Raw genomic sequence first — 11,912 nt, 5'->3', positions numbered from 1 at the left:
TGTGATTTTTGGTCTGACCCAGCTTAAGCCATTTGAGCAGTACTGATTCACACATTCAAGAGATTGGATTTACAAATTAAAATATATATATTTATATATAATTAAAATATTTTTTTCACATTTGTACATTTGAATTATTATTAATATTACTTTCTGTTTCAAGTTTGCACATTCCAGTTAATTTGTGGATTTGGATTTTCGTGCATGCAGTTGTTTAAACGCAGTTACAAGTTTCAGTACATTTGTGACTTCTGTTTTACAAACTCAAAATCTTTATGACCCTTTTTTGACTCCATAAAAATCAAGAGGGTGAAGACTAGCACATGCCTCCTCCTATACATGTAAAGTCAGCCACTGCCTCTTTTCGAACTGCTGCTGATGCAAAATTTACCATTTTATATATTAGGAAACATATGATTACAAAGCATTTTATGACCAAACACAGAGTGAATTACTTGCTAAGACTTTGCACTAGTTCAAATGAGCTCTGGCCCTCTGTGAGGACCTGTGTGCGCAAACAAATCCATGATATTGAAGTTTTTTGATATGAAAATAATGCCTATAAAGTTGGTTTATGAAGTGCTTACAAACAAAAAAGACAACAGTGAACAGTAATTTGCTTAATCAATATGGAAGGCTAAATATAATTTGTTATACTGTTATAATGCAGCAGAATTAAAAGTAACACTTTATAAACTTGTTATTTTGTCATGTTATTACATTTTTCTTGCAACCACTTTTACATGTGATCATATTTCCTTACTTAAATATATTTTTGGGAAAACTACAAAATAACATATCAAATCTTTAAAGTATATTATTCCAATGTGAAGCTGCCACATTTGTTTATATGAGGAAATGTCAATAAAAATAGTCATTGTAGCATAACGTAGTGGGTGTAATTTGCATCTGACCACATTTTATTTAGGGCAGCTTTTGCTCGTCATAGGAAGCCAGTCTCCCCTCTCTAAAAAGTGGTGTTAGGGAGGAGAGATAACAGAGTTAAAGGGAGGAGATGGGGCAGTGGAGGGTTGCGAAGACTTGTTGTGAACATGTACAATAAGCAAGGTAGAAAGTATTCATAGGATGTTATATTAAGAAAGGGGCTTCAGGCATGTTACTCATTCCAACATTTTGTTATTTCATAATAACAGGTTAGCACAAAAAGTAAGCACTAAAAGTAAATCTCATATCGTTAAAAATCCTGTTGATTTCCCTTTTAAATGGTAGATGTGTTTGTGGGATGAGCAGCAGAGCTGAGTATGTGGGTTTTGCCCATTAAAAAATTGCCAAACAGCTTATTTTTCTGTTTATATTAATACTTGTTTTGAGTTTCTAGTACACTTGACTAATCTGGATAGGACTCAGGCATTAGGGAAACTTTTTATTATTATTACTTTTTTTGTCCTATTTTTTCCCCCCAATTTACCATGCCAATTACCTAACCCATTCATTAGGACTCTCTCTGTCACTAGTGATGCCTCAACACCAGGAGGGTGAAGACTAGCACATGCCTCCTCCAACACATGTGAATTCAGCCACCTCCTCTTTTCAAACTGTTGGTGATGCAGCATTGCTGAATAGCATCACAGCGCACTCGGAGGAAAGCACAGCGACTCGGTTCTGATATATCAGCTCACAGACGCCTTTGGAGTGAGGTGGGAAGAGATTGCCATAAAGGACAATTGTGCTCTCTCGGGGGTCCAGAAGCTGAAGGCAAGCTACATAAACGGGATTTGAATCAGCAATCTCCCCAGCTGGACTACTCAGAGAATGGTGGTTGGGCAACTTTAAGTTGGTGTTCTGCAAAACCAAGTTGCGACATTATTTGGCGTGAGCCCTAGTAGTATCTTCAAATTTAAGACTGGAAAGACAGGCCGAGGGGTGGGCGTCCCAAGAAGTTCGTTAAACACCAAATATGTAAATGAAACAATACGCTGTTTGGCAATGGCAGAGAGGATTTGGCAAAAAATCTATGGGTGCAATCCACATACTTAGCTCTGCTGCTCATCCCACAAATGCATGTTCCTTACAAATATGGCATCATTTAAAAGAAAACTTAACATGCTTTACAAAGATATAAGATGTATTGCCAAGAAGCAAACAAATAATCCACCAAATAAAAATCTCTTTACTTTTTGTGCTATGTTGATTTTTTTTGTTTCTTCTAGCAACTATTAGACACGTTATCTATAGTCCAGACTTAACTTCCTGCATGCAAATGTCTGAGGCTGCAAAATGAGCCTTTCCTGTTGGGCCTGTGTGAGCAGTAGGGCTACACCCACATGTGCATGGTTTATGTTTATCAGTTTACAAATGCAGGAAGAAGAAAGGCTCATGTAGAAGTTTTACAACCGATAACCAAATGATGTGAGCTGCTAGGCCTGTGAAAGCTTGCAAAGCTGTGTGAAAGGAGGAACACTCTGGATGGGAGCTAAAGGACAGCACACTACTGGGAGCTAGTTTGAACATTATTTCTGTTGCATTATGTTGTTGAAGGGTGTGCTTGTGGGAAAGCAGCACGCTCAGCAGGTTTGAACAGATCTTCTTAAATCTTCTCAGACAGCTTTTTCTTTTTTTTCATTGCTTTTTTTCTTTTGACAACATAATTGCAAACTGTGTGATGTGCTATATGAGCTAATCCCCAACTGGAAATGAGGAAAACATGGTTTAGGACATTGCTGCTGAACTTTTTATGTTTTTATACATGTCAAGGTAGGTTGAATAATCCATGTACACACCCTTTGGTTACAAACAACACTGGCACTGTGTATTTTAATTTACAGTTCTGTTCATGTAACTCTTTTTCCATATAGCTAAAACATGTGTAGTTGGAATGTTGGGGGAATCTGTCTCTATTCCCTGTCTTTATAATGGACCAGAGGATTTGAGCTCTTTAAACATTTCATTTGAATGGAAAAGAGGCTCTGAGGTGGTCTACAAAGCTGTGTGGAGAGGGGGACATGAGGAAAGACTCGAAGTGGACTTCAATGGCAGGAGCACAGTGTCCTCTCTGGCACAAACTGGAAATTTCACGTTGAAGTTAAGTGACATCCGTTTTCCAGATGCCCAGAATTACAGTCTATATTTAAAGCGTCTGGACCGTGGAGCTAATGCTTCAATATGCACTGTCTGCCTGAGTGTTGCAGGTAAGAATTATCATGTATCACATATTAAATATTATGCATATATATATATATATATATATATATATATATATATATATATATATATATATATATATATATATATATATATATGTTTATTTATGCTAAACATTTCTAGCTATATACACATATATTTTAAGAGATACTTAACATATAATAAATTGTCTGATGCACACCAAACACAATTTATACTTTACATGGCCATTTAGCAATATACCATTGCTCTGGCTCCCTTTTATTGTGCTTTATTTAAAAAGCAGTCCAGGCTAAAACATTTCTTAATACTTCAGCATGAATGGGGGGATGGAAAAAGTTGCTTGCTGATATATGCAAATGTGTTGGTTTTTTTGACATCACACAAACAGTTAATGCACAACAGTCTTTTTGTAGCTTAGTTTTCATATATTGACTGAGGAATGACAGAGCTACTTGATAATAAGATTAATACCCAAAGCCGTAGGAAACCCTATACTAAAGCATAATAATAATTACTTGGCATTTTAACCTAACAAAAACTTAAAGCTTAAAAAAGCCTAAAATGTTTGAATGACCCTTAATAAGAAAAGTAGACCCACTCTCATTGCCACTCTTAGCTTGACACATCAGAGACTGCGCTATTTAACTTGTAAATGGTAAAGCTGGCAAATAAAAAACGCTCCCAAGACTTGGTAAAACTGCATAAACAAGTCAAATTTGTGTATAATCTTGTGATATAAAGCCCTATCTGGATAGGATTAGTTTCTCAGGGGGTCCTGGGGTAATTTTCTCTTTTAATGGGGGGTCCTCTGTGATTTATTCTCGTCCCGAGCAACCATGTATGTGTTTTTCTTAGACGTCCTCTGAGAATATTTGAGGCTGAATTACCTACTGTTTTTCACAGAACTCCGTGGTCCTCTGCTAATTTTAGTCCCGTCCAGACGCACATCTCTTAGTTTCGCCACCTTGTGTTTATTAAAATAGCTTTTTGCTAGCTGCTGCCACGCATGTAATTACACTTTGGGTGTGTGTTTCCACGGAGATCCACGTAAAAGCAACAGCGAGTGAAAATAGAGGAGCTACTGAACGCGATGTCAAGTGATTGAAAAAGCCGAAAAAATCACTCGTCCTCCTGTTTTTACAGTTGCAGTCTGGATGCAAGAGTTTATCACTGAGTGAAAGTGTGAAAATTTTTTTCACAGACGTCCCCCTGAGCACTACTGAGAAACTGCACTGACTTTGGACTTGATAGTGGACCAACACCTCTGTGTTTTATCATGTCCAAAGTCAATGTCATGCTGAAAACTTTTATGGAGATGGGGATTTCATTTTCCAGCAGGACTTGGCACACTACCCACACTACCAAGAGTACTAATTGTTCTTATGTAATATGTTTTCTGAGACACTGTATTTTGGGGTTTTATTGGCTGTAAGCCATAATAATCAGCAATAAATAAAATAAATGCTTAAAATAGATCACTCTGTATGTACATCTATATATGAGTTTTATATTTTGAACTGAATAATTCAAACAAAATAACTTTTCAATGATATTCTAATTGTTTTTTAAATGCACTAGTGTATAGTATACTTGTCTATGTTCTTTACCAGTGCTCAGAACTATTGAGTTAAAACAGTGTTTCAAGGGGGTTAGGAGAACAGTCACTTCCAATGTTTCAAAGCATTAGTTTAACAGCATTGTCATTTTTAAATTCTTTCCCAGCTCATTTTACTCCACCTGTGTTGATGAGAACGGGTGGGAAAGAGGGAGAAGCAACTCGATTGGTTTGCCAGTCTCAGGGCGGTTTTCCTGAACCTGCAGTTCACTGGTATATCAACCACACTCAGCATCCCCCAGCGGACACAGTCAGTACACATACAAGCACTCTTCCCCATTCTAAACTCTACAACGTCACCAGCATCCTTTATACTGCCATTCCACGAGACACCACCGTATCCTGTGCCATAGAAAACCACCTGCTGAATGAAACTCTGACCACAATCAGCTGTGAGTAATAATAATCCCAATTTACTGCAATGCAAACAGATAAGGCAAATTCTATGAAGATTTTTGGAATTTCTGAAGCAATTAATTCAAGAAGCTATATAGAGAACCAAGTAATTCCAACTAAATATTGCAGTTCCTGCAGAAACTGAGAGTGTGTTTGTAGTCCAGAAGTGTTGATATGTGATATACCTGTAATGTTGGTTGCTAAGACGTTGCTAGATGGTGGATTGCAAATACATTTGGTTAATAAAGCTGTGTCCTTAAAGCTTGTGGCTAAATGTTGAAATGCAGAAAAGTGGCTAATTGATGGAATGACAGAACTGTTGCGAGTTCAAAAACCTTTGACTAAATGGGGGAATGCCAATACATTTGGGTAAAAGCAGGTGTTTACAACCTTTTGGATGATAGAATAGAAATGTATTTGGCTAATACAGTCGTGTCCACAAACTTTTGACTGAAATGTCGGGTTTCAAAAAATGTTCTCAGACATTCCCTAAACCATTCATTTCTATAGGGGGAAAATGTACAATGAATAAAAAAAAACAAATTGGATTGGTTCATAAAGCATAAGGTATGTTATTAGTTCTATGATGGTGCCCAACTGGTGGTTGTAGTTTAAAAAATGTGACCTGTAGAGAAGTTTCTTCAAAAAATTAAGTTTCAATGCTTTCCTATGGGAACTGGCGAGTTTTGGCCACATTTATTTGTTTGGGTGGTTACTGTGGTTACCTTGGCACATGTGGAATAATTAAAAAAAAAAAACAATATGGAGGAAACCTATACAAAAACGGTAGTGTAAATTGCCTAGTGCTATAATCATGTTGGCAAACACGTATAATAAATATTATAAAGTTTAATAAATAAGTATCCTATATATTTACCTGGAATATGACTAACATTCCTATATCAGTATGACATGCCAAGGAGATCTAGAACTAAATTAGGCATTTCTGCACTTTACATTATAAAAGCTTTTGCAGTCTGTAATGGAGATAATTGCATGTCAGAAGATTACTTGAGCATGACTCCCATTATGTTGTTTATGGATAGATGACGTTGGGTCCATTCACTCACATGGATTCGTATGGATTCTCAGCGTCATTCTTTGTGTGATAGTGACTGTGCTGGTCTTAATAGCTCTGTGTTACCAGAAGAAATGGGACAGAGACAGAAGAAGAGAACGTGAAGGTAAGATAATCTCTTCTACATTTTAATGTAAATTAAACTAGAGCTCCATGTAGGGGGGATGTTCTGGACATGGATTAAGCCTAGTCTTGGAATTAAATGCAAAGCATAATGGTGCATAACACCCGTTCTGATTGAATTAGGGGTTTCTAACTTATGCTCAGTACTGTTTCTGCTTTTCAGATGATTCAGTCTGTGAGGAAACAGAAATGATCATGCTGGACATGGACGCCATGGACGGGCAACTTAACATAGACTAATCTGGTATATGATAACCAGCTCTCAGCTGTCAGCTGTTGAAAGTGTTGTCCTGGTACTTAATATTGTCACACTGGATTAGCAAAGTGATGAATCGACTTTACATAACATAGTTTCTTGTTCCTTTTTTCAGACATGATGACTGGCCACACACCACTACTGCACTGCTGGACTGTATTCATTAACTCAACAAATATAATATTAAAGCATATTGTGACTGTCTCACAAAAAACACCACAAAATAGCTACTTCCTTTCCAGGAAAATGGGACAAAAGCACTTTGGAGCACTTCAATTTGTCCATTTATCATAATATTTGAATCTGGCAGAATCAGTTTAAGTTAAAAATTACAAAAACTGTATTAAGTGAGAGAAAAATAAATTTTAGTACTGATTACAGACAGGTTATGACTTAAAACTGTGTGAATACATCAGTTTAAAGTGAAATAAAGATTTCCATCTCATTTTTCCAGTCTTTTCACATTTATTCTGTAAAAAATTGTCTTCAGTGATTTTTTTGAAAAGCATTCTTTGGATAACAAATTAAACCTCCTATTGATACTTGTAAAGCAAATTTCAAGTCCTCACAGTATACTTTAAATACAGATTTCATTATACAGGTTGTGTACAAAAATGATCCATGATTTTCAATGTGAACGACATCTCACCATAAATCCACATTTGATGCGTAAACAACAGTAAAATATCAACATTTCTGCATTTTAAATTTAACAAATACTTTAAATAAAATGATCAACTCTCCACTGCACTGAGATTTAGGTGTTTTGTGATAGGGCTAAACCTGTGCCCCTTCGACAGTCTGACGTAACAAATCAAGTAGACAGTGCCTCTGTTCTTAGCTGTATTATCTTCATGTAAGCTACAGAATTGCTTCTCGACTCCAATTCAGCCCTCGTTAACAGCGCTAACACTGTATATGTCGTTACGTCTTTGTGTTGTGATTGGAATCTGCTGACGCACATCAGACAAGTACTGCAGGTCTGTAAGGGGCAGAAAGAGAATAATATATAAATAAATTAATTCAATACAATTAAGTAATAGCCTAACCCTCTTGTTACATTCAACTTTAAGGAACAGTAAGAACGTTCCTGGGTTAAGTTTACCCATCCAAAAATAGAATATTTTTCTACATAAACACATCTTTAGCTTAATAATATTAATTTATTCAAATTGAAATCGCTTTCTATCTAAATTATATATATATTTTTTAGGAATGCACAATGATATTTGAATTACACTGGTGTTGGCTAATAATTTTTTTTTTTTTTTAAGAATCATCAGCATTGGACAATTCTTCAGATATATCAGATATGGGCAATATTTCAAACTGATGCTTGCTGCTGGAAAACGCTGGCTACACTACTACAATTGGTCAACACTGGGTGTGCTAATTTAAAATCCCTTTTTTTTTTATTAGTTTTAATGTTATACCTGGGTGTCTAGTCTTTCTCTATCAGTGTTTATATGTCATTGGCATCGGCAGATATGTAATATCGGACATCTTACATGCCTAATTTTTACGCTTTTTAATGATTGTCAATGTTTTATATGACCCAAGCATTGCCTCTGACAATACAATCAATTTGCAATAAAGTCAAAAAGTTGCATTAAGAGATACAGAAGATAATTCTGTGGAGGTAGCTAATTATTTGGACTCACATTTTAGTTTTAAGTAGTTTAACTTGGACTTATAAAACTTACCAATATCTGCATAAACCACAGATTCTTCTGACCCTGCTTTAGTGATCACCTCACCCCTGTGTGAGCAAAAAACACATTCACTTTAGTAACTTATTCCAACCCACACTGCTGCTGTGGATGATGACCTCTGTCAGTGTTTAAGCTGCTTTGGCTAACAGACATCCAAGACTGACCAAGGGTTAACTACAGTGCTGTGACCCCAGGCCACATAGCTGGCAGTCTCGTCTCTTGCTGGTGAAGCGGTGGCCACATACACCTGGTTATCCACTGCCCTACAGGAACAAAGCACACAGAATATGACATTATTTAAAGAAATGAATGCTGCTTATGATTTTTTATTATCTTGTTAGCTTTAGTAGCTTTATATCTGCAGTGCAAATCTAAACAAGCACGTACTGACTACATTTAACTACATTTAGGGTAAGAAATATTGATCTCTAGCTGAATCTTGGTTTTAGTTCAAGAAGATAAGTGCTAACCGCGCCCTCTGAAGCAGCTCCCAGTGTGCTGGACCTGTGGTCATATTGAAGGCACCAGGATACACCAACAGCTGACAACCTACATACAGCAGACGTTTATGAATTCTATGACAAATTTCAGCTCGTCATAATCACTCCCACAAATTTGTTCAGTTTTACCACTTTTCAAATAATCTATTTTTTTTATATTCACACTTTTATCACGTTCACAGCATAAAATAAAAAATAAATGGATAAATAAACTCATACAGAACATTTCACCATCACCTCACCCAACTATAACTACACTGTAATAGCTGTGCAACACCTTTAACATGACTTACCTTTCCTTGCATAAATCTGTGCAAGCTCTGCAAAGCGCATGTCATAACAAATCCCCACTCCAACTTTACAGAATGCTGTGAAAAAAAATGGAACACAGTGGAATAACCTTAAATCTGAGCTACAGAAATTTAACAATGAAGAACCAGTTGAAATGCAAACTCACGCGTTTCAAACATGGATAAGCTGCACCCTGGACTTAATGTCTCAGACTCCTGGAAGCGTATTTTTCCTGGTACATCAATGTCAAAGAGATGGATCTGAAGGCAAAAAGTAAAGATGACACAATAATACGTTTTTAAATGTGGCATTTTTATTCCAATTATAACACTGATTAAAAATTATTAAATAAATTAACACACTATAACACCTATTAACACACCCAAGGTTGCCAGTTAATTACACCAATAGCCAAACAGTATACTGCCACCTTGGCATACTTTTAAAAAGCTCTATGACCTGAGATGGTGTAAAACAATAATAAGTATTGCATTTTAATTATTTTCAACAATGAAGTGCTCATATTCATATTCAGTGGTCTGCATGCAGCTAGGATATTAAGGCAGTGAGTATTTGCTATAGGTAAAGTGATCCAGACTAGTGTTGGCTAGCGCCATCATGCTACAGCATGCTAACTTAATCTGCTATTATACCTTAAGAGGAATCTGTATGCAATAGCAGTTGCAAAATGAAAAATTACTTTTCAGATTACAGACTTTAGATGTTTGCAACACACTAACAACCACTAACCTTCCTGTGTTTGACCAGTATCTTACCATCAGGACCAAAAACTGAGCACGTGTTAAAAAGCTTTCCACCATCTTCCTCTGGAATAGATCCTGAAAACACCCCCAAAAACACACATTCACATTAATAACATAAAACAAAATACAAATATAAAACAATCTCTGAAAAACAATGCATTAATCTAAAATTAGTATTTGGAGTCTCACCCCCTACTAGAAAGACCGCACTCTCCTTGGCTGCCTCTGACAAGGCCTGTGTTGATTCTCCTGGGATCTTCTCTGCATACTCTGCAAAGAAACCTGTTCCATATGGGGAGTTGAAGCATTCCTACAAAACCATAAGCAAAGAAATATATTCAGTGCAATGCAGCTAAAGGCCCACTGCATATTCCAATTTACTCTAGAAGAGGGGGAAAAAACATATACTGGATACATTTTTTGTTGCTTTTTATTTTTTACTTTAATTTGGGATAACCACCTGCAAAATGAATCAGGGACTTTTATATCTGTCATTTCTGTGGAAATGTATCTTCAGTTTTGCATTGCGTATGCATTGCGTCCTCCTGAGAAACTAATCCCATCCAGATAGAGTTCATGACTGTAATCATTTACGTTTCTGCCCGAGACGTAACTGCAAGCCAATTTTTGCAGAATTTAGGTGCATTATTTTTTGTCAATGAATTATTTAATGTCTTACAAATTAAGCAAAGTGATCAGTGGAATCCCACTAGACTGCTGACAGAGGTAGTTAATGAAAGTTTACAACAAATTAAATATAAAACTATAAAAAGCTTCATTACTAAACCATACTCACAGGCAGGACCACAACCTTTGCCCCCTGGCCAGCTGCCTCCTTCACCAGACTACAGGCCCGCTGCAGGTTATCAGACTTTACCTTAGTGACAGCCAGCTGCACCACAGCCAGCCTGAACTCTGTGAGACATGTGGGTCAACAAAACATAGAAAAGTCAAATAAGAGAGAAAGAGGGACTAGTTATTAAATTTAGGCACATTTTGGAATTTAGCTGGATAACTAGCTTTTTTTTTTGCAAAAAAAATACTGAACAAGCAGCATTGACACAGTTGCACATTTCACATTTCCATTATAAAAACTAAAAAAAAAAATAAAGTATTCACTCACTCGACATTGCCTTTGAAACACCAGACATTGATATGTGCCTCTCTCAGCTTTCCCCTAAACAGCTCATCCACCACACAGAACTGTAGTTAACCTACAGTGTTTCTGTGAAGTCTGTGATCTGATCCAACCACAACACGGCGGTGTGTCCAACCATGGCCGCTCACTCTACTAATTTCAATATAAAAGTCCTTCTGCCTCCACTCGGCTTCTTACAGAAAAAAATCAGTTTTAAACCAAATCTTCCTACAGTGCTCCTGCTTTGTATGGGCAAAACAAACTAGGGTAACCACGTTTTCATCAAAAGCCCATTTTAGCTAATATTGCTCACCCTGTCATGAAACAATTATTACAATTAAAAAGTGATTAAGCTTGGAAAATTTGCTTCTATATAGTCTGAGGTCTTAAAGAAACATGAAAAACAAATTAAAACAATCAAACTTATCATTTTAAAATTAAACAATCAAAAATCTTTTTTTTTTCAACATTTTCAAAGCTGGTTGAGTCATTTTTAATATTATAATATGTTTAATATTTTTTGTTGTTGAATTTTTTTCAGGTTGATGCTGTAAAAAAACAACCTTAAAACAACCTTATTATTATTATTATTACTATATTTATTAATTTATTATGCTTTTTAGGTTATTAAGCTCTATTCAGTACAAATATATAAGATAAGAGTTTCATACATTCTGTAGAAAAAAACATGTTCGTGTAAAATATTAGTATGGTAATAAAATAATAAATAAAACGAAAAAAAAATAATGTAACAAATTTAAATTTTAGCAGCTTGGATTTTTTTTATTCGGTTTATTTAATTCATATTCAAAAGCAGTTGTAATGTAAAAATGACTCTGAAATTGAATTACCTGGATCTGTATTAAACATTTTTGCATATTTTTTTTTTTTATAT

The 11,912-nt window shown here is 35.8% G+C and overlaps 2 protein-coding genes across 4 annotated transcripts; one reads left to right on the top strand and one right to left on the bottom strand.

The window, feature by feature from the left end:
* The first annotated feature begins 2,175 nt into the window (after positions 1-2,175).
* On the top strand, positions 2,176-6,984 carry LOC103034364 (ICOS ligand-like). Of its 3 annotated transcripts, none has more exons than XR_007439086.1 (5): positions 2,176-2,715; positions 2,817-3,149; positions 4,346-5,151; positions 6,202-6,339; positions 6,520-6,984. XR_007439086.1 is itself a non-coding variant. In XM_049479101.1 (5 exons), the coding sequence occupies exons 1-5, from the start codon at positions 2,655-2,657 to the stop codon at positions 6,594-6,596; spliced, it is 807 nt and encodes a 268-aa protein (XP_049335058.1). In that variant the 5' UTR covers positions 2,181-2,654; the 3' UTR covers positions 6,597-6,984. The 3 variants fall into 3 exon arrangements, 2 of the variants coding, with proteins under 2 accessions (XP_049335058.1, XP_049335057.1); XM_049479101.1 differs by having other exon boundaries at positions 2,181-2,715; positions 4,867-5,151; positions 6,289-6,339; XM_049479100.1 differs by having other exon boundaries at positions 2,187-2,715; positions 4,867-5,151.
* Positions 6,985-7,054: 70 nt separating this feature from the next.
* nit2 (nitrilase family, member 2) lies at positions 7,055-11,164 on the bottom strand. Its single transcript, XM_007249083.3, has 10 exons — positions 11,003-11,164; positions 10,676-10,794; positions 10,069-10,189; positions 9,866-9,954; positions 9,282-9,375; positions 9,118-9,192; positions 8,795-8,873; positions 8,489-8,587; positions 8,316-8,371; positions 7,055-7,594 (listed from the first exon to the last, which is right to left on the bottom strand). The coding sequence occupies exons 1-10, from the start codon at positions 11,028-11,030 to the stop codon at positions 7,500-7,502; spliced, it is 855 nt and encodes a 284-aa protein (XP_007249145.3). The 5' UTR covers positions 11,031-11,164; the 3' UTR covers positions 7,055-7,499.
* Between the last annotated feature and the right edge of the window lie 748 nt (positions 11,165-11,912).

The sequence above is a fragment of the Astyanax mexicanus genome, chromosome 5, assembly GCF_023375975.1.
Source record: "Astyanax mexicanus isolate ESR-SI-001 chromosome 5, AstMex3_surface, whole genome shotgun sequence".
In the NCBI taxonomy this organism is placed as follows: domain Eukaryota; kingdom Metazoa; phylum Chordata; class Actinopteri; order Characiformes; family Acestrorhamphidae; genus Astyanax; species Astyanax mexicanus.
Note: the sequence above shows the minus strand (reverse complement) of the source record. Positions and strands in the feature narration are given on the sequence as shown.